The sequence below is a fragment of the Ursus americanus genome, chromosome 36 (genome assembly GCF_024610735.1).
Source record: "Ursus americanus isolate L20-20 chromosome 36, mUrsAme1.1.p, whole genome shotgun sequence".
Taxonomy (NCBI): Eukaryota; Metazoa; Chordata; class Mammalia; order Carnivora; family Ursidae; genus Ursus; species Ursus americanus.
This window is the reverse complement of record NC_142162.1, coordinates 5655353-5677053: the sequence shown is the minus strand read 5'-3', so window position 1 is coordinate 5677053 and position 21701 is coordinate 5655353. Positions and strand designations below refer to the sequence as shown.

At 38.5% G+C, this 21701-nt stretch overlaps 1 protein-coding gene across 6 annotated transcripts in view; it reads left to right on the top strand.

Annotated features, from left to right (window-relative positions):
• The window catches only part of ATP8B4 (ATPase phospholipid transporting 8B4 (putative)), a 246914-nt gene that overhangs the window by 180567 nt on the left and 44646 nt on the right, over positions 1 to 21701 (top strand). For all 6 annotated transcript variants that reach the window (XM_087859264.1, XM_045812106.2, XM_087859266.1 and 3 more), the window contains 5 exons: positions 1311 to 1499; positions 7662 to 7777; positions 10848 to 11012; positions 12255 to 12366; positions 14120 to 14225. In XM_087859264.1, the coding sequence (XP_087715390.1) occupies positions 1311 to 1499; positions 7662 to 7777; positions 10848 to 11012; positions 12255 to 12366; positions 14120 to 14225 (688 nt within the window). The remainder of the gene's footprint in view (positions 1 to 1310; positions 1500 to 7661; positions 7778 to 10847; positions 11013 to 12254; positions 12367 to 14119; positions 14226 to 21701) is intronic.

Sequence of the window (21701 nt, the reverse complement as noted above, 5' to 3'; positions counted from 1 at the left end):
GGAAAAACCACACAATACAAAGTTTATAAAGGCAAAGCTAATAATTTCTTCCATGAACTCTTCCAGTCTCACCCCTACAGTGGTAACCAATGATGATAACATTTGGTGTGCATTTCACCTTTCCACTTGTGCATGCATATATATACATATATAAAATTAGGTGATTTATTTGTTTTTGATGAAAAGGAATCATACACATTTTTATGCAGTTCATTTTTTTAAGAATTTATCTTGGGCATTACTATAAGTCAGTAAATATGAATATAGCTCTGCCTACTTTTTCTAATGTATTTTTACAAAGATAATAAAATTTTATATAGAAGGTTTTACCTTATACATGCTGTATTTTTATGGCTTTTTGGTTTTTGTTTTATTTTGATTTTTTGGTCTCATTTCATTCTTTTTCTTTCTTCTCCCCTCTTACTCCCAGCCTTTCACAATATCAGGCACAAGGAATGAACACGGCAGTCTGATTTCTTACAATTCAAGGGTTTCTTGTATGAGTTCTCATAAAATGGTCATTAGTAGCAGACTGAAGTGGAATTTGGAATACCTGCTCCATTACTCTTTGGCTGTGTGATTTTGCAAAAATCATATAACCTCTGTAGTCATAGGTCAGTGGTATAAAATGGAAATAATAATTTTAATCATCCCTACCTCAAGGCTTTCCATGAGGATTATGTGAGTTAATACATATTGTTTTAGTTTGTGAAACTTCCACTGCACATCTCTAGTCACTGAAAATACAAAGATACAGACTCTGACCTGAGAAACTTTTAGCATTGTGGAAAGGGAGATGCAGAAATGGGTATTTTCGGGGCACCTGGGTAGCGCAGGCGTTAAGCGTCTGTCTTCGGCTCAGGGCGTGATTCTGGCGTTTCGGAATCGAGTCCAGCATCGGGCTCCTCCGCTGGGAGCCTGCTTCTTCCTCTCCCACTCCCCCTGCTTGTGTTCCCTCTCTCGCTGGCTATCTCTCTGTCACATAAATAAATAAAATCTTAAAAAAAAAAAAAGAAATGGGTATTTTCATATAAGATGATGAGGGCTTTGGTGATGGTATGCATGGTGTCCTGCAGTATCCCGCAGGACAGACATTTGGTCCAGCTGGTTGGCACGTAGAAAAGTTGTGATTTCTGGATTCTAACACTTGAGTTTGATGTAATAGAATGAGTTGGCATTAGTATTGGCATTCTGTGAATGTTAATGATTATTCTCAGTATTAATGCATTTATTTCTTTTCCTTTTTTGTTTAATAAAAAAAATTTTTTTTTTTTGGTATTGTTTAACACAATAGTTTCTTTTCCTTTTAGGACAGCTGATTTACCAAGTTCAGTCACCTGATGAGGGGGCTTTAGTGACTGCTGCAAGAAATTTTGGGTTCATTTTTAAGTCTCGAACCCCAGAGACAATAACAATAGAAGAATTGGGAACACTGGTTACTTACCAACTGCTTGCCTTCTTGGACTTCAACAATATCAGAAAGAGGATGTCTGTCATAGGTACGGCTGGTAGCTGAGATTGATCTTTTGATAGTACTGGTTATACTGCTGTTTCTCAAGAATGATTTCCCTCTTGGTTCTGTACTGTTATGATTTTTTTGTGTGTGACTTTATAAACTTTTTTCATTTTCAACTCAGCTTTAACACTATAGTGATAAGTAGTGTATAACAAGTGCTTATTAAGTCCAGCACTATGGTACATGACCCTCATGATTTAACTGATTGAACTGTCACAACAACCCTATAAGTTAGGTACTATTTATTATTTTTATGCCCATTTTAAAGATATCAAAACTGAGACTCAGAGAATTAATAGATCCTCAAATACTACTCCTTATGTTTCCTAGAGCTGTTTCCCAGTATAACTGCTTTAGTTAAGGCTCTCATTACTACTTATATTATTGCAGTATCTTCAAAACCGTTTCACCTTAAAATAACACTCTGTGTTGATACCAGGGTATTGTTTCTAAAACATTGGTTTTGCCATCACCTACATAAAATCCTTGGTGGCTGCCTAGAACTTAGAGGGCAACATTCTTAGCAGGACATTCAAGATTACTTGCAACCTGACCTCAATCTACTTTTCTTCTGCTTCCCCGCACTTCCCAAGGCTCACTAGATCTTGCCATTCCAGGCACGCATTGTGTACTCTTACCCTCTGCGTGTGCTATTTCCCCTTCCTAGGACTTTCCTCTTCCCTACTTCTCTCAGAAAACTTCTACTCACCTGGAAATGACCAACTTAAATGTCCCCTATTCTCTCAATTCTTTTTCTACTCTCCAAATAGCTGCATTCTGCTCTTCCTCAGAGCACCTTGTTCATAACACTGATGGGATACCAGCCCCGCGATATTCATGATCGTCTGCCTGAGGGCAGTACTGTGTTTTAGTTGTCTTAAAATGCCCCAGGCCTAGCACAGAGCTTGGCACAAGTAGATTTTCTATAAATGCTTGTTAAATAAGATGTAACCCAATATTTTGTAACTTATATCATATCCTGATCATCAGATTAAATCCGTTTCTACTAGAGAAAACACATGTATACATGGTCAGGTGTTTGGCCTCTCACTACTGGAAACTAGCCGTGGGAGACTGCTCTCAGCGGTGAAAACCAAACAGCATCGGAGGATGTTTCTGTGTTTATTTATTTATTTATTTATTTTTTTAAAGATTTTATTTATTTATTCGACAGAGATAGAGACAGCCAGCGAGAGAGGGAACACAAGCAGGGGGAGTGGGAGAGGAAGAAGCAGGCTCATAGCAGAAGAGCCTGATGTGGGGCTCGATCCCAGATCGCTGGGATCACGCCCTGAGCCGAAGGCAGACGCTTAACCGCTGTGCCACCCAGGCGCCCCTGTGTTTATTTTTTTGAACAGGCTGTGGGCAGTCCTCATGGACGCTGCTGAAGAGCACGTACGCTGCTCTCGGTGTTGGCCTAATGATGTATTAGCAGAAGTAATCCTCTATTTACAGCTTCAGGGGAGGTGTTACTAATGTTGGGTTGGCCTAGAACCGGCTTCTCTTTGCTATGAGGGTGTTGACAAAAACCTAAAATTGCTACACAGGGAAACTTTTGGCTTTTCCCCAGCATCAGTCACCACCACGGGCTGTGGAGAAATCACAGCCTAACCACAGACTTCAGATGTTTGACTTAATGGATCCCATATGAAGAAAGGTAATGTTCTACCACAGAATGCATGGAAGCCTGTGGGCTTTATTTTGGTTCTGTTTGGTTTTTAATCAGGAGGAATTTGAAAGAGGGGCTCCGCTAGGGTAGAAAAGTCTCTGTTTGATACTAAGGCACAAAAAACAATGCTAGTCTCATGATTGTCACATGGCTTGGTCTATGGGGACAACACCCTGATGCGAAGACTTAGATCACATCTGCTGCTGCAGCTGCTTCTCTTCTCCTCCTCCTTTTCTTCTCCCCTTCCTTCTCTGCTTCCTCCTCTTCTTTTTCCTTCTCTTCCTCCTCATCCACTTTTTACTCCACCTCTATTTCCTCTTTCTCCTCTTTTTTTTTTTTTTTTGAGGGGGGAGCTATCATTCATTGAATCATGAATGTATAGTTTTGATACTAGTACTACTTTCATTCCAGGGTAAGAGCCCTGATTTAATTCCGTTACCTAAATAAAAATAGATTTCTATAAAGAATTTTATCAGAGGGTATAGAATCTACTATATTGATAAACATAGAGATTTTGTTACACAGTTTTCAAAGGACCAATTCTCATTGTGTAAATAAAAATACAGAGATAAAATTCAAAGGTACTTATTAATAGAGGCAAGTGGGACATAAATATCAAGGAAGAATAAATCAGGCTAGATCCTTGAAAAACCCTTGCAAGATCTTTGGTAAGAGTTGCTCAACTCTAAACTTTTTAGAGATGATCAAAATACAAATCACACTGCTATATGACAGGCGTTTCTCTGTGTGGATATATGAACAGCCATCCAGCTGAGATATGGCAAAATAGAATTATTCATCACCCTTCACAGGGTTGCTATTGCATTTACTCTTATAGCATACACCTGGAAACCATTTCTGACTTTTTTTCTTTTTATGCCACAAAGGCATAGCTGCTGCTTCCAATGAATTTTGCATAATTATAATTCAACTCAATTAAGCAAATGTTTAGTAAGTGCCTACCATGTCTCAGGGACTTGACGCTAAGGGAAAATGTGGAATTGAAGTGTTCTGTGTGATCGCCCCCCAGAGAACGTGGTGAAGTAGGGTAGGAAATAGGCTGGAAAAGGACAGGTCTTCATGATTGCTGTTTATGCAATGTTAAGAGTGTCCAAACTTGATATAAGGCATAGGGAGGCTGTTGAAGGATTCTAAGCAGTAGTGTGAAGATGACTCTGGCTGGATTATAGAAGAGTTTGGAGAGAAGCAGGGTTGAAATGAGTAAAACCATTTGGGTTAATGGGATAATATAGGCAAGAGATAAGGTGATGAAGAGAAATTCATGGCTGCAGTTTGGTGTATGGGTGATGGAGGGGAAGGAGCTCGAGTATGGCTGGATATCTGATTTGGGAGACTGTGAGTGAATGGTGAAGCTAGTTATTGAGATGGAGACATAAGAGAAATACATAGATATTGGAGGAAGATAATGTGTTCAGTTGAGTTTGGTGTGCCTGAGCACATCCAAAGGGAGATATCTAGTTGCTGGTTGGATACACAGACTGGAAGGGAGTAGCTGGAGATAGATTTGGGCAGGAGATATACATTTAAAAGCATTCATTCTGTCATTGGAACCTGAAGCCACAGAAATGAATGTGACTACATGGAGAGTGGAAGGGGAAATAGATCCTAGGGAAATCTTTGAAGAACACCAATATATAAAGGACCAGCCATGGGAGAAGAATTTATAACTAAAAATCTATGATTTTTGTCCAGACTCTGCCCACATGTTATCTTGACCACTTAACACTGTTATGTTCTTTCTAATTTAATTTTTTTTAGAGGGAAAGAGAGAGAGTGAGTCAGGGGGAGAGGCAGAAGGAGAGAGAGAATCTGGAGCAGACTTCCCACTGAGCATGGAGCCCAACACAGGGCTCAGTCCCATGACTCTGAGATCATGACCTGAGCCGAAATCAGAAGTCTGACACTTAACTGACTGAACCACCCAGGCGCCTCTCTTTTTAATTTATTTTAAAAAGGCTAACTTCTGAAATGAGTGAGATTTGATTAGCCTTGAGATTTCCTAGCAGAAAAGACTGGGAACCTTGAATGAAGAGGTACAAAACTTGCTGAACTGCAAAAGGAAAATTTTAGTGAGTAAAATTAAGCAAGATTCCATGAAACTGGATTTACACCAGCTCAAATTTAAAGGGGCTAATGCTGGGTTAAAAAAACATGGAAGAAATGGAAAAATCTTTACTGAATAAGAAAAATGTAGATTGAAAAGGACCTTAGAAGTTAGAGTTTTTAAATATCTCCTTTTCATATGTAGAAACTGAGATGAAGAGGTGGTAAGGGATTTGCAGAAATCATAATTGGTTTGTGATTTCCTAGACCAGTGATTCTCCATGTGTGGTCTAGGGAACCCTAAGAAAACTTGGAAGCTTTTCAGAGGATGCACAAGGACAAAAGCATTTTCATAATAATACTAAGGTTATTTGTCTTTTTCATTCTTTTTCTCATGAGTATACTGCGGAGTTTTATAAAAGCCATGTGATGTGTGATATCACAACAGATTGAACTGCAGAAGCAGATATGAGAATCCAACTGTCTTTTAAGCCAGACATTAAAGAGAACTGTAATCATGTAACACAGTGCCACTCCCCAAACTAAATTTTTTTTTGTTGTGGAGATTATAATTATTTTCATAGAAATGTTATTTGTTAATACGTAATATGTTTATTATCATAATTATTATATTAGTCATAATAGTAATATAATAAGATTTCTCAATTTTAATTTCTAGTATGGTAAATATTGATAAATATAACCCAATTTATTATTTTTTTCCCCATCTTTGCCTTCAGTGAAAATGAAACCCACTTTTAAAAAGCCCGGGAGTTCTCAGAAAATTTTAAGAGTGTATAGGGGTTCTGAGACCAAAAAGTTTGCGAACTGATGTCCTAGCCTGGACTATAAACAACAGTCACAGAGAAGTCATACTGGTAAAAGTGGGATGCACATACTTGGCCTTTATAGCTCTGGTGATGGAAGGGAGAAAATATGGGAGAAATTATTAAATTGGATTGCTGTAGAAGAAAAGCAAAAGAAAGTTAGGATTAAATGTTCCCTACCCCGACCCCCAGCTTGAACAATTAGATAAATTATATATGCTTTTTTCTGTTTCCCCAATGTGGGGAATTAGAGCCAGACTACAAGAACTGCATGAGTTCTGGCAACTAGGAGAGCTGACCAGGGGTTTTAGGAAAGAAGACAAGCCCTAGACAAGTCTCAAGACAAAAAAATTTAATTTCCAGAGTGCATTAAATATGTACAAAGCCAGGAGGAAACTAGAATAGATGGTCTTAAGTAAGGGTAAAGGTAAGAAGGGAAATTAATTTATCGTACTTTGGTATTTATATTCCTTTAAGTCAAGTTCTAAATTTTATATTCCGTTAAATTAATAGCAGTCAATATTTACATTCATTTGTTTTGAGGCAATCTATTTTTAGAGAAAAGATATAATTGGGTGGAAAGCATGTGACAATCTTTGATAAGATGAAGCTTGCGAGGGTCAGTGTTCAGACCATCATGTTGTGACCCAGAAAGTTGTCTTAAATTGTAGGTAGTTCCTGGAAAGAAATATATTGCCATGTCATGTCTTGTCGTGTATTCATTCATTCATTCATTCATTCATTCATTCATTCAACAAATAATTAAGGGCCTAGTATGTGTCAAGCTGTAAAACCAAGCCTACAAATATAGGCCAAGTATTCTGTAGTTTGAAAAAAAGATTTAACAGCAATATGTGGGACAGCCAGGGGAAGGTTTAAAGACTGGAAATGAAGGGGATCTTCTCAGGACTATCATTCCCAAACCTGGGGAGGGGGAGACAGATTAAAAACATAGCCCTGACACAGACTTCCACTTAAAAGAAGGTAGAAACTAATTTTGAAAGCCCCCTGTGAGGTATGCTTGCAGGCCAGGATTGTGACTGAAAAACCAACCACCAAGAATGAAAGAAAGGGCTTTTCCAATGAGTAAAGAGGGTAAAGAAAAACATCAGCAGGGACGGAAAACTAAGTGCATAAAAGCATGGCTTTGAATGGCTGAAATTCCATGTGGCGATCATTTGGCCTTAACGATGATAGTTGACTCCTACCGTAGGTTTTGAGTTTCACACCAGGAGACAGGCAGGCAGAGCTCTCAATTCTGTTTGATCCAGAAGACTTAATTTGAATGTATCAACCCTTCAAAATAGTAGGCAAGGAAAATGGTAAGGTCATACACATCTGAATAAAAACACTTGTTTCCAAGTTTGGGAAATCAAAGGATTCCAGTAGATGGACTATTTCTAAGTTAATAGAACAGGAATAAGGCCAAGTGACTTAGATACTGACCTTCTAATTAAAGGCACTGAATATCTTACTACTGGCTAAAATGTTATGCCCATTTCCAAATTGCCTGGCTGGAGCCCTAGGAAAGTCTAGTTTTGACAGATTTCGTTGATTATCTACTATGCAAAATTTTTCTTTTCAGTTCGAAACCCAGAAGGACAGATAAAGCTTTATTCCAAAGGAGCAGACACTATTCTGTTTGAAAAACTTCATCCATCCAATGAAGACCTTCTTACTTTGACGACAGACCATCTCAGTGTAAGTGTTTCTATCTGAAGTTTACCACAATGGCCCTTTGGTGCTTCCTATGATTAGGTCTTATTTTTAAAATATCAACAAAATGATCTGACTTTTGAAATAGAAAGCACAGGAAACTCTGCCAGTGAATGTCTGGAAACTGGCACATGGACCCCTATACTTGCCCTGCTGAAAGTCTGATCAGTCTTACATAGCCGCTGAGTGTATACTCCTGACTGGCCAGGGAAAGCCTCAGGACACCTAGGGAAACCTGTTCTAACTCCCCTGCAGTTTGAGGCTTCTTCCCTTGGAGACTGGTTCTGGGAAGAGGAACAGGACAGTTGCTTCCCCTTGGGTTCTAATGTATCTGACACCAATGGAGTTTCTTATGATTAGCCCCAGGGAATAGCTTAGGGTCGTGCTTAGATGCTGAGGGGAAAATAGTAGCCAACTTTCTCTTCCAGGGGTCCTTCTGTTCAGGTCATAAATCATGATGTGTCACTTACATTCTTTATGTTGAAACTACCAAATGCACACATTCTGAGACTATGCATAATTTCTTTACAAAAGCTTTCTGAAGGGAACAGGAGTAATCTTTGGCATATACATTTATGCCATTTAAATTTGACACATCACTTTGGCAAAAGAGTAGGAGTCTATGAATTAATATGAACATTAACCTGGTTTAAACCTGAAGATTCACGTGTCTCTCTAATATTTATTTGAGGTTCCATTTAACCGAATATGAACTTTAAGGGCAACTGATCAAAACTCATATCCTCATTGGTTTCTGTCCTTTAAAAAATTATTGAGGAATCATGTCCTTTGTCAAGGCCTATATTTAATACAAAACATTCCCTGGATCTTTAAAAAACAAACAAACAAATAAAACAAAACCAAAAAACTCTGCCTGACTTTAAGTTTAAAGAATGATGGTTTAGTAATATTGGTTACAAACATAGCTATTGTTTTTGTCTTTCCAATAGAGCATTCTTGATTTTCTTTTAATCTCTTCCAGAAGGCCGGCATGGTCTTTTTAAATTTTTTTTTTTTATGAAAACAACATTAGAATCATAAGTATCTGATTTTTGCCATTGCTCAAACACCAAAGGCCCTGGATTTTCATACATTTTCCTCTCATACTAAAGTATAGGAAGTCTAATTTGGTCTTGTTACATTTCTATGCAAAAGAGATTTTTTTCCAGGTAATATCGATTCGACTTGCTCTTTGCTTCATTCACGTTATTTGTTTTGGCTTTAAATTCTGAGGTTTTTAATTTATACTTAATAACTGATTTTGAATTGTTTAATAAGGTAGGAAACGACCTTGCTCAAATGCTTATTTAGGATTAAACTTGTGATTCATGCATTAATTAAATAACTTAAATCATCTGTCCCCTTTTGTAATGCTGTCTTAGAGTTGATTGGCTGTTGCGCAGAACAGGGCGGAAAGCACTGGTCATGCCCAGTGCGGTTGCAAGTTAAAGGCAAAGAAGTGTTTCTGTGAATTAAGGGGACAAAAGATCATTACGAGGCAGTAACTAGATTTTCAGATCAGTAGGGGACCCAGTGGTGGTCTTGCAAAAAAGATCATTACGAGGCAGTAACTAGATTTTCAGATCAGTAGGGGACCCAGTGGTGGTCTTGCAAAATGTGATTACAATGTCCAGTGTACTACCAACTGCCTACAAGATAAATTTGGGTAATTTTTCTTATGGCCTCTGTGGGTGAAACCACATCATTGCAGCATGCACTGAATTTACTTTCCATTTACCGAATTAGGGTGTGTCACGTGTAACTTGTGCCTGATCACAAACCTATGTCTGTTCTATAAGCCAAAACACAACAGAGAAGATATGCTCAGGGGCAATGCCCAAAGGAGGAGAAATGTTCTAAAAACGCTTGCAGTGTAGAGGCCCATAAAATGACCACTGGAGGCCTAGACAAAGTGGGAGGTTTTTAGCATTTCCCCAAAGCAATCTACAGATGTTTCTAGCTATTGTGGCTATGTGAAACACTTAGCAACTACCAGTCTCCCAGATTTATTTATTTATTTATCTATCTACCTATTTATTTATTTATTTATTTACTTATTTTTTTAATTTTTTTCCTATTAGAAGGCTAAAGCACCAAAGGTATCATTTGAGTTCGTCAGTTTACTGAGACACTAAAGGAAAAGTATGACTCTTCAATTAATTTGACCAGTTATTAAGTACTACATCAAAATCAGTTTCTCAAAAGTAGTAATTTTTAAAAATAACCTGACTTGATAGTGTTTTTAAAATTTCTAAGGATTTTCATTATTAAAATAAAACTTTCATATGGCAAAAAGTAAGACAATTTACAGATGATCTAGAATGAAAAGTAAAAGTCGTCCTCCACCCCTTGATTCCCAGAAGCAAATATCTATATTAACTTTTCTGCCTCACTCTCCCTTTTGCCCCTAGAGCTTATTCTTATAACCTTAATATGCTTCAACTTCTGTTATCTGACCAACATTTATTTATTCATCTGTAATTGACTTATAACTTTTTGTTATGGAAGATTTCAAGCACAAACAGAAGTAGGACTCAGTTAATTTTAGACAGAGCTATATTATTGGGGGAACGCGACAAGACTGGTGAGATGTCATGCTGCCATCTTTTGAGAGAGCTCCTGCCTTCGATTTGAGAGTTATAGTTCCCCTGAGGATCCTTTCTTCTGCCCTGGAAGTTGAGGGCTATGTGCCATGAAATAGGCTGGGTCTCTCTTACTGCCAGGGGATAGGTTGGAACCAATATATGTTGCTTCAAATGGATAAATCATGGGTATGGTTGATCACTTCTCAACTAGGGCACTGCAGCAAGCATTGCAGCTGTCTTTAAGGGGAAGGGTAGCTCCCCCGAGTGTTTTAACCCCATAGAAATAAAACACAAAATACAAACATTATATCCCATTTCCAAGGGGATTAAAAAGTTGGGGGTCAAGAGGGCCAAGTAATACTCTTGGGACAAAATGAATTTAAGTGAAAAAATTCTTACCCATTATTGTTGCTGTTATTACCATGATTATTGTTCTGTGATGCTTCCTAAATCTATGTCTGCTCTGGCAGGAATTTGCAGGGGAAGGCCTTCGAACCTTGGCCATTGCATACAGAGATCTGGATGACAAGTACTTTAAAGAGTGGCATCAGATGCTTGAAGATGCAAATGCTCTCATGGACGAGAGGGATGAACGGATAGCTGGGCTATATGAAGAAATTGAAAGGGATTTAATGGTATGAATTTAAAAACATGATGGTTTGTGTTTACAGAAGAGATAGTATGTGTTTAGAGATCTAGCATAGGAATAATCCATTGCTAAATCATCTTTCACATAGTAGATGCTACCCTTTCAAACACTGAGTTATGCTTTATACATTGGCTTCATGTTTGCCATGTATGGCCCTAGAGAGCCTAGAGGATTATTTCTATTACCAATAGCTTATACAGTTGGAAGTTTCCCCAAAGTAGAAGATAGTGACATCTCTAGTCTTTGTCAGCCTCTGGTATGTCCTTGATGTTATATTGGTTGGTTTTTTTGTTTGTTTGTTTTTGTTTTTTTTTCCTTCCCCCCCCCCCGCTTTATGATCTACCTTTTATTTTTAATTTTTTTTTTTAGATTTTATTTATTTATTTGACAGAGATAGAGACAGCCAGTGAGAGAGGGAACACAAGCAGGGGGAGTGGGAGAGGAAGAAGCAGGCTCATAGCAGAGGAGCCTGATGTGGGGCTCGATCCCATAACCGGGATCATGCCCTTAGCCGAAGGCAGATGCTTAACAGCTGTGCCACCCAGGCGCCCCTACCTTTTAGAGTGGGGAAACTTTCCATGAAGAGTGGCTATAGCTGTAAACCATCCCAGGCCATGAGGTTCTGATGATATCTATGCTGCCCAGAGTATGATCTATTTTAGAAACTGCTTTTCCCTGAGACCCCAGTGGTCAGGATGCTTAGCTATCATGAGGTACTAAGGAGCATGTTATATTCATCTCTGGATGAAATCTTGCACAAGACCCATCACTTTTTAGTTTATGGCATCTGCTGGTTTGTTGATTTAGGACAATGGTTCTACTTTTTTGTGATCCTTACTATGAGATTAGGGCTCTCCTTTGGACCTTTCCATGTAGGTGTAAGTGGGGAAGCAGCTGGGGAGTTCTTCAGTTCTTAGAAGCCCAACTGGCTTCTGATGGTTTTTGCTAATAGGTTATCTGAGCATATCAGACGCCTCATGTGAATTCTAACCTCCAGGATCTCTGCCATTAATTGGTGTGACTATCAGTTGGCTTGATTTGAGAACCTTCTCTTGAGGACCTTCCCTACCCATCGCTGCACGTAATAAGATGCTTGCTGTACCAATGAATCATAACTTCCACTTCAATTCATGTTCCTTGACCTCTGAACTCTGTGATTTAAAGCCATAGATATTGTGGATGTTGTTTGCCTGCATTGACATAAGATCTTCTCTATTTTTCAATGAAGCTACTAGGTGCCACTGCTGTGGAAGATAAGTTACAAGAGGGTGTTATTGAAACAATTACAAGCTTATCACTGGCCAATATTAAGATCTGGGTCCTAACAGGAGACAAACAAGGTAAATTGAAAATGGATGTTGATGATATCTTGAAGGAGGGGGCGGTAATTTCTCTGGCAAAATTTTAGTTAACCAGAAAGCTTAATGAATTAGATATTTACACAGCCCTTCACATAGGGAAGAGTTGAAATATAAAAAGGAAATCTAATATATTATGAAATTTATTATTTAAAAACAGAAACAAATGAATATCTTCTGTAGTATACTCTTCAGTCAGTGGAATTTCAGCTCAATTACTTCTTAAAATAATAGTTTCACCTATAGTTTCACCAGTTGGCAACAGTGGTATTAAAAAGTGTTTATTGTTTCACGTGAGCACTGCCCCCTGTCAGAACAGATCGAGGCACAGCACAGAAGCAGGACATTGGAGACCTCAGGGGCTACTCCTTTAGTTTCTTGTCGGAGGGAGATTTGGGAATAGTACGGACGGGGTCAGGATAGTAGGCAGGCTTTGGGGAGACTCAGGGAGGTGGCTGTTTATCAACTGGTGTGGAAATATTCTGGCATTTTAACAATCACCACAGGTGTACCAGTGCAACCAGGCTAAATTCCAGGATTGCTCATGTAGTGGTACAATGAGAGCTGACCTACTTTCAGACATGACAAAATGCCAAGTCATTATGGTTAGGGTACTGTTTCCTAAGAAGGAAAACGGATCAGTACATTTTGGATCTTTCGCTAGTGGTAATGGTTAAAATAAAAATGACTTTATGCTTGGTCATCAGTAAACCAGAATATTTAATAAATTGACACACATGTGTTTTCAAGATTCTATGTACTTGTTACATATTTTTTAGAACATTGGAGGATTTGTAGATATGATAAGTCATTCTCCATGTGTTCTCCCAAATCACTGATTACAGAAAATAAACAGTAGAGAGTTGAGCTCTGTGGTGTGTTAGTAGAGACTTCCTAGAGTTTGATGCTGATCAGTGGGTACATTCATATCTATTCACTTAGTTACAAATACACCCAAGTTTACTCTTATTTAGCTTTCATTTCTGTGGCTTATACAAAGGGTATGCTAAGATTTTATCAATTGCCTTCAGACTTAGGGCAAGTCTAATTATCCCACAGAATTGGCAAGAACCTAATGACTCAATAGAATGAGAAACAAATGACCCTACTGAGGATGGAAGGGCTACCTAACTATCCAAGGGTCCAGTTCTACAGAAGTGGAGGACGGTCTGCTCAACATCGCGTACTTCTCCACTTACCTAGTAGCCGCAGTCCTGGGTGGTCTTTGAGGTGATAGTCAGATTCCAAACTTGAATTTACTTAATGGGAAAATGGCAGTGTTGTGTGTGGGAGAACTATCAATCTATCATAAGAACATTTTTGCCGTTCAACTGAACAATTTGTGAGTTTCTTCAATGTGTCTACCACATCAGATTGAATAATAGCTAAATTACGTATCTTAGCTCTTTAAAGGCAATATTTAGGACATCAGGCAAAAAGTTGTTTATTTACACCTTTCACTGTATCACAGGGCCTTAGGGTATTTTCATAAATACTAATTTTGGGAATCAAGTTTACTCAAAAACTAGATGAGAAGGTTGAGAATTCGTAGATGTTGCTGCTTCTCCATGCATTTAACAAGTGGCAAATTTGATCATGGAACCTGGGTCTTTGAATTTAGCTCTGGGTTTCTTGGATTTTATCATTCATCATGCTCTCTCTGACATTAAGGGGTAATGCCTCAAAACTTTAATTAAGTGATGTTCTCACTCTGGTGGGTTTTATTTTGTATCAGAAACTGCCATCAACATTGGCTATGCCTGCAACATGCTGACTGATGACATGAATGATGTGTTCATTATAGCAGGGAACACAGCAGTGGAAGTCAGAGAAGAACTCAGGTAAGTGTTAAAGAAGAAAGGAAGAGAGGGAGGGAGGAATAGTTGAGAAAGTAGAAAGTCCCTTTATAGTTCCTGTGGCCTTACTTTGAAATAGAATTCCTCCTGCATGTTTCCTAAACTCCTATTCATAAGATAAGTTTGACGTAAGTAGTGAAACATCGTCTTTAGGCCTCCAACATTTTCCAAGTATTTTTAGAAAAGGATTTGAAATCATTTACATTGAATTATCCTTTAAAACTAAGCATTGGTGAGTAGCTCTTATATGGTGAGTGATCAGATTCAATGACGGCATTTGTTTAAAATAGCAATTCTCTAGCTTCATTCTGGTCCCCAAATTTAGAATCTCCAGGGGATGGGGGATGGGGACTTGTATTTTCATAGGCACCTAGATGAAATTATGATCAGATAACTTTGGAAAACACAGCTGGAGGAGATAGTATATAAAGTTGGAATAGAGTCTTTCAGCATTAAAGAAAGTAGGTATTTTGACATACTAATTGTTAAACCCAGGTGAGAAATAGAATTCTGTGAAATCTGTGTAACTCCTGCAAATACCAGAAAATATATAAGTGCTGGAATTAGGTAAGCGTGGACAAACATTAAATTTTGAGAAATAACATTTCCTAGAATCTGCCAATTTTATCCTTTATTTTTTCTATTTAAAAGTCTGTGTAAGTATTTTCCCAGAACTTTAAAAAATGCTGTCTTCTAACAATTTTAGCTTGCTCATGCTTGCAGTAGCATCTCTAAGCTCAGTCCATTTTGGGTCTGGCCAAGCAGATTATTGCATTAGAGGCAAACTGCTTATATCTTGCTACATTCTTGATGGCTCTAACCTCCTCTCAACACAACAGAGGAACACTATGGGCTTCCTGAATGTGTCTCCATCATTACACTTTTCTTCTGGACCTTGAAAAGAAAGGAAGTCTTAACTGTCAACACCACCGATTGCTACTTGTAGATCAAATTTCCCAACTTCCACACTGTTTTACTCCCAGTAGAAAACTGCTGTACATGCTGGTTAGAAGATAAGACCGAAATTGCAAGTCTTTGCCAAATACATTGGGAAATTGGGGGAAATATTAAGAATTTATTTACTAATAACCAATGTTTTAAGAAAATCTCTTTAAATGACCTTTTTGGGGGTTGGAATTTAACTCTGGCTGAAGGAAGATGGATGTGAACAGATCTAGACCGTAATACGCCTAGTGCTAATGCTTTGAGACAGTGCCTGGGGCACTGTTATAAGCAGGATACATGTATTACATTTCATTCCCAAAGCAACCCAGTGGTAAGCATTATCATTATCCTTATTTTACAGATCAGGAAGTTGAGGCAACGATAGGGTAAATAACATGCCTGAAGTTTCACAACTGACTAATGGTTCAGCTGGTATTTGAATCTAGCGTGGTCCCAGAGACTGTGCACCGAATCACTTGCCACATGTCTCTCTAAACATACCTTGGATGTGTTCTTACTCCCTTTAAATGATAGATATAAAAAATGTAATTGTTGGGGCATCTTACTGATTCCCTTGAGGTCACACACCAGAGTAGTGATGAGAGCAAAATAAATTCCAGGGAGAGACAGCAGATTTAAGAGGAAGGATATGGGCTTCGTGTTAGTTGGACCCAAGTTGGAATCTCGACTTCATACTCATTGACAGGTTGAGTTACTTTAAATATTCTATTCAACCTCTCTTTGATTTGTTTCCTCGTTTGTAAATGGGAAAATATACAAATATCTACTCTGTAGATTATTTTATTTGGGACATTAAAAGAGGTAAGAATGTAAAGATTTGTGGACATTCAATGAGCACCCTTCTTGCCTTCTCCCTCTCTTTCCATTTCCTCCCTTCTCCTTTTTCTCATTTCTTCAGCCATTGTTCCCACAACAGGGACCACTTTTATTAACATTTCCCCAGGAGACTCTGTGAAGTCTATATTAAAATTACATAAATAATAAGATTATATCAGTCATAATTAGATTTCCCAATATGCATTGTGCGAAGACATAGGCAATCAGCTGCTAACCAGCATGATACAGCAGGTTTCTACACCCAGTTGATGTAATGGTAGCTAAAAATAACACAATAGTTAAGAAAAAGTGGTCGATCTATACATTCTTATCATAGAGCAATCTATATTTTTATTAACCTTCTTAAGATACTGAAAACAACACTCTGACCTCTATTGCAACCTTCATGGATCCCTTCCTCAATTGGCTACATTGGATAAGGATATTGCAGGTTGATGGAACAGCACACATGAAGGCATAGAAACAGGAAGGAAATCATGTTCTATTTTGAAGCAATATTCCATGTTGTAGCTAGAGTGTATGATAGAACTAAGGGTGAGGACCATTTTTTCAGAGACAGATTGGTGAGTGAGTGACAAATGCAAGTGGTTATACTTCATCCTAACGTTATTGGGTGGATGTGAATAGCTCCTTAGCAGATGAGTACCAAACCCAGCTCTGCGTTTATGAAACAGCACTCCAGGGGCAGGACGGATGGAGTATGTGTGATGGGAAAATTAACAGTATGGGCAGATGGGTCAGGAAGCTGCTGGAATACCCGAATTTAGAGATTATAAGGTTGAACTAAGGCACTGAGGCCAAAAGAGTGGAATGAAACTGACAGCTCTTTTGGTGGTCGTATGGATAGGACTCGGAATTTGATTGGACGTGGAGAGAAGTAGGAGGCTTTGTCATTTCTTGTCTGACTTTCACAGCCCAGAATACACTCAACTGTGCAGGAACGAAAACTCTTTAAATTTTATAAAACTGAACTTGAACCCCTTTCTGCCTTATGACAGAACAATTAAACTAGGCACGTTGGGGTAAATTGAGTCTAGGACGCCCAGTTGCCCCGTCTGTCACTGATCCTTAGCATCTACCTGCCGACATCTAGCGCTTCTCACTTCTGTGTCCGTGTCTGGTCTCCTGCCTCGCTGGGTTGCCGGCTGACCCTCCTGGCTCACTTCCAGTTGCTCCTGGGGAAATAGGAAAGTGTGGCTGCTCTGAATTCATCTGTGTATCTGAGAGGACTTAAGCTCTCACAGGGCCACCTCTGTTCCTGAAATCCCTTTACTCTGGTATCTTCTTTGTCACCATACCTCACGTGGCAGCTATTCCATCCTCAGATTCCCAAAAACTCATCTGAGGATTCCGTTACCCACAGAATCCTCCATCCACTACTGGTCCAGGGTGTGAGTTAGGACCCAGCTTTCTTTAATGACTCACCAGCATCTAAGCTTCTCTTCATAGTCTCCTAGGCTTGGATGGGCTTTCTACAGTTTATGCCTTGATTTCTTTAAGGATTAGTCTTTTGAAACTTGGAGAATTTTTTCTTCCCTCTCAAAAAGCCCATTAACGAAATTCAAGATGAATGCTGCTATGAGTTTCAAGAGTCTATTTTGGTACTCAAAAAGGAGTATCTTGACTCTTTTTGTTCCCTCTGTATTTGGCTCTGTGAGATCTCTTGAGGCAAGGTATGCGTCTGAGTAAAGAGGGTCATCTGCTGTAGTGGTGGTGATTGCAGAGGGAGTAGGGAACCAAAGTTACTATCTTAAGATTTTATCCAGCTACCTTTGGTTGACTAAGTAGATGGCATAACTGTCATTATGTGGAAGGCATGTGCAGAAACATGAATTCTTATAAATTGTTGTTGGGAGTGTAAGTTGTTAGAAACTTTATAGAGGGCAAACTCACAACATATTTCAAAATTACATATATGTACACTTTTGATCCAATGATATTTCTGGGAATTGTCCTTAAACAAGCGGATAAATATCTGAATATGTATATAAAGAAATATTGATTGCTGCATCAGTTATAATAGAAAATCAGAAAATGCTCAAATACCCAGCCACAAGGGATTTTGTTAATTACTATGACATATGCTGGCAATGGGATACTGTGCAGTTATTAAAAGTGATTATGTGTTTATTGACATTGCAGAGGATCATAGGGGAAAAGAGGAAAAAATGAAACAAGACAAAACCAGAGAGGGAGACAAACTGTAAGAGACTCTTAATCTTAGGAAACAAACTGAGGGTTGCTGGAGGGGAGAAGGGTGAGGAGGATGGGGCCACTGGGTGATGGACATTAGGGAGGGTATGTGTTGTAATGAGTACTAGGTATTATATAAGACTGATGAATCACAAACCTGTACCCCTGAAACAAATAATACATTATATGTTAATTACTTGAATTTATATTGAAAAGAAAAAAAAATAAGTATCTGGGACAAATGAAAAAAAAAATGTCTAAAGCACTCCTGGTCATTCTCACATTGTCATTTTAAAGATATGTGTCCTAGTAAATATTTTGGATTTTCCAAGAAGGTAAATGCCAATCTTGGAAAACTTTCTTGAGGACAGGAACTATGTTGTATGCTTTCATATCTTCTGCCATTCCTGGCACTGAACTAGGCATATTAGAGATGATCAGATTTTATTTGATATTTGATTGACAGATTTATTGACTAGTAGAGACTGTAGCAGACACAATTGTTCTTTCAGTTTGTTGTTGTGTGCTTGGTAGATAGATGGCCTAAACATAATTACAATAGAATTCTGAAGGAAATACTTCTAAGGAATAGAATTCGGAGGGAAAGAATTCTAAGGAATAATCCTGGATGTTATATGATGCAATTTATAATTATAATGAAAACAGTTCCTATCATATCTTACAACTTCATATAGCTTAATATATATTTGTGTTTTTCTCTTACTTTTACAATAAATAATAAAAAACTAAAAAAGAACGATGTCCATGATATATTTAATTGAAAAATTAGATTACAAAATATCATGCATCGTATGATCCCTTTTTTCCAAAGAAAGTATGTATTTGTATATATGTATGTATATATGTGTAAAACACTATACAGCTATATCCCTATCTGTCCTTTACCTACCCATTATACTCTGGAGGTTATATACGGTGGTTTTGTCTGAGAGATGGAATTGTGGATTGTGTTTGCTTTGTTCTTTATGGCTCTTCATATTATCTGAAATTGTAATAGTGTTCATTCAATACAGTCATAATTGGGGAAAAAAGCCAAAAGATTTTTTTAATGAGAAGAAAAAATATTCAGGGGGGAAAATAAGGAATTTCTGTCTAGACTAATTACTTCAGGACCCTTGAGGCCATCTTGCTTAACTGACTAGCCAATAATGTGTATCTTAACCCAGACTTGAAGGTAACCGCATTCTCAGAGTCTAAGGGAGGCAATGCATGGTAGAAAATTCTGTATAAGAGGAATGAATACATTTGTAGTATGCATTTGCTTAATATTAGGATTGGGGGAAACAGAGAATCCAAGAAAACTTACTGCCAAAGGTGCTGTCTCTAATCCTAATCTGGGCTACTTATGTCTAAACCCATAGTTTGGGGAATGAAATATTAAAGTCATAAATTTGTACCATTCAGTTTTCTTGTTTTATGCTGTTGAGTTCAGTGGGAGTTCATGCAAAAACAACCCCAAAAAGTGTATCAAAAGAACAGGATCTAAGTGACAATAGCTATTAGAAAGAAATGACCTAAATGGCTATATTTAAACCTCTCAAATGTGTTTGGATTATTTCATAAACATGGATATATGATTTTTATGCATATCATGCATATGGCTTGTTTCAAATTTAATGTCACGAAACTGTTTTAGCCACTTTGAGTCCTGAGTTAATTTTGCCATCATAACTCTTTTAATATTAAAGCCATGCCCAGAAATCTACAGTTAAACCCTGTGATGGTTTCTCAGAAGATTACCACATTGATTACACTTCACTAATACATACGTCTTCTGCCCAAAGGAAGACAGACTGGGAATGTAATTTTGCTTGGGCTGACAGGCAAACTCACTCCACGTTTCATTTTTGTTGTATCGGTGCCATGTTTTGTTGGAAAAATTCATGTTCTATAACTAATTAAACCATGATGTGACTCTACTGCTTCTGAGAAATATTCTGGTGATATACCTAGGAATTGGTATTTCTTCTTCAATCAGCAAAATACATGTTGCACTTCTTTGAGCACTACTTGGTAGAAAGTTACTTGTTTGAATGAACAGAGTTCTCAAATGCAAATGGCTCCAGAACCAGGCAGGTAACATTAGTTGTGTGATCTCTGCTATATATGAGACATTAGGGAGTGGTGGAGCCTTTGGTGAAGGTGAACATCGTGATGTCCATAAACTCATACAGATTTTTAAAAACACTGTGCAGGCCAAACAAAATGCATCTCATTCCTCATTTCCAACTTCTAGTTACCCAGGAAAAATGTTTTAGTAGGTTAGGTTTCTGTCATAAACCATAACATTTTAGAGTACTAAGAAATCTTGGCAATGTTCTAATACACACTGGTGTAGCTGCCCAGGTTTTCCTACCTGGTGTCAACAAGTCTGATGGGCTGTCCCGTTCCCCTAATTTCTAATAAAACCCAGGTTTAGGGGTTGAGTGTCTTATAGATCACATGGGTAGTAAGGGATGGAGCTGGGGCTTAAAATAAAAATTTCATGCACTTCCTCCCTTTCTCTGCTGTTGGCAGGGTGGTGCTGTCCCATAACTGCCCCTCCTGCACTGTCTTTGTCCCGTCCTAGAGGCAGCCTGTGGGTGACCCTATGTGTAACCAGTTTAGTGCAATAGACTGAGAACTAGGAATTTGAAGACCTGGGTTCTATGCTGGGTCTGTAACTAACTTGTCAAGTGGCTAGGGGTCAGATCACCCAACTGTGGGCAAAGGAGATGTCAGAGGCAAGACCTCGGGCCTGAGCCCAGCTCTCCAGGTTCCGAACTCAGTGCTCTTATATTGAAGTCAGGCTTGTCTTCTTTAAAACAAGATGCCATGGTTTCCTAACAGGTCCGTGTCATGTTTGAACACAGAGTGCCTTACGAGCATGCCATCTCTTTTCTTTCTAGAGCGCATACAAGCCACCGTGCACCCAGCTATGCTCTGCCGTGTTTGCGGTGGCACAGGGCTGTGAAAGCCATGGTCGCCTCAGCCACTAATGCATTTCTGCGTGCCAGCATTCCAGTAGACTGCCCTTCATTACATAGCTTGGGAAAACACAGGCCTTCTTTTGTTTTAGCATTTGTTATTTGTGTTCTGTGGTTAAGCACTGGGTGTTATGCCTACAAAAATGTATAGTTCCTCTTCAATAAAGGGAGTCACGTGTAGTTTTTCCCTTCCTAATAATTTTTTTCAAGAACGAGCTGGTGTTTTAAGAGCTAAGTTCCAGGAAGAGAAAGAAATGATCGCTATAGAGCATGGGCAGAGGTAAGAAAATACGTGAGCCCTGTCTTGTGAGGAGGGTTGGCCCGTGTGGAGGGAACGCAGTCGGAATTTAAGCCGAGCCCAAAAAACTGTCCCTTTTCTGCCTGGAGATGTTAGGAAGACAGTTTAGGGGGAAAAAAATCCTAAGTAAATAGAATTTCAGCCAATACTTTCATGAACTTCACCCTTCTTTGGAATGTT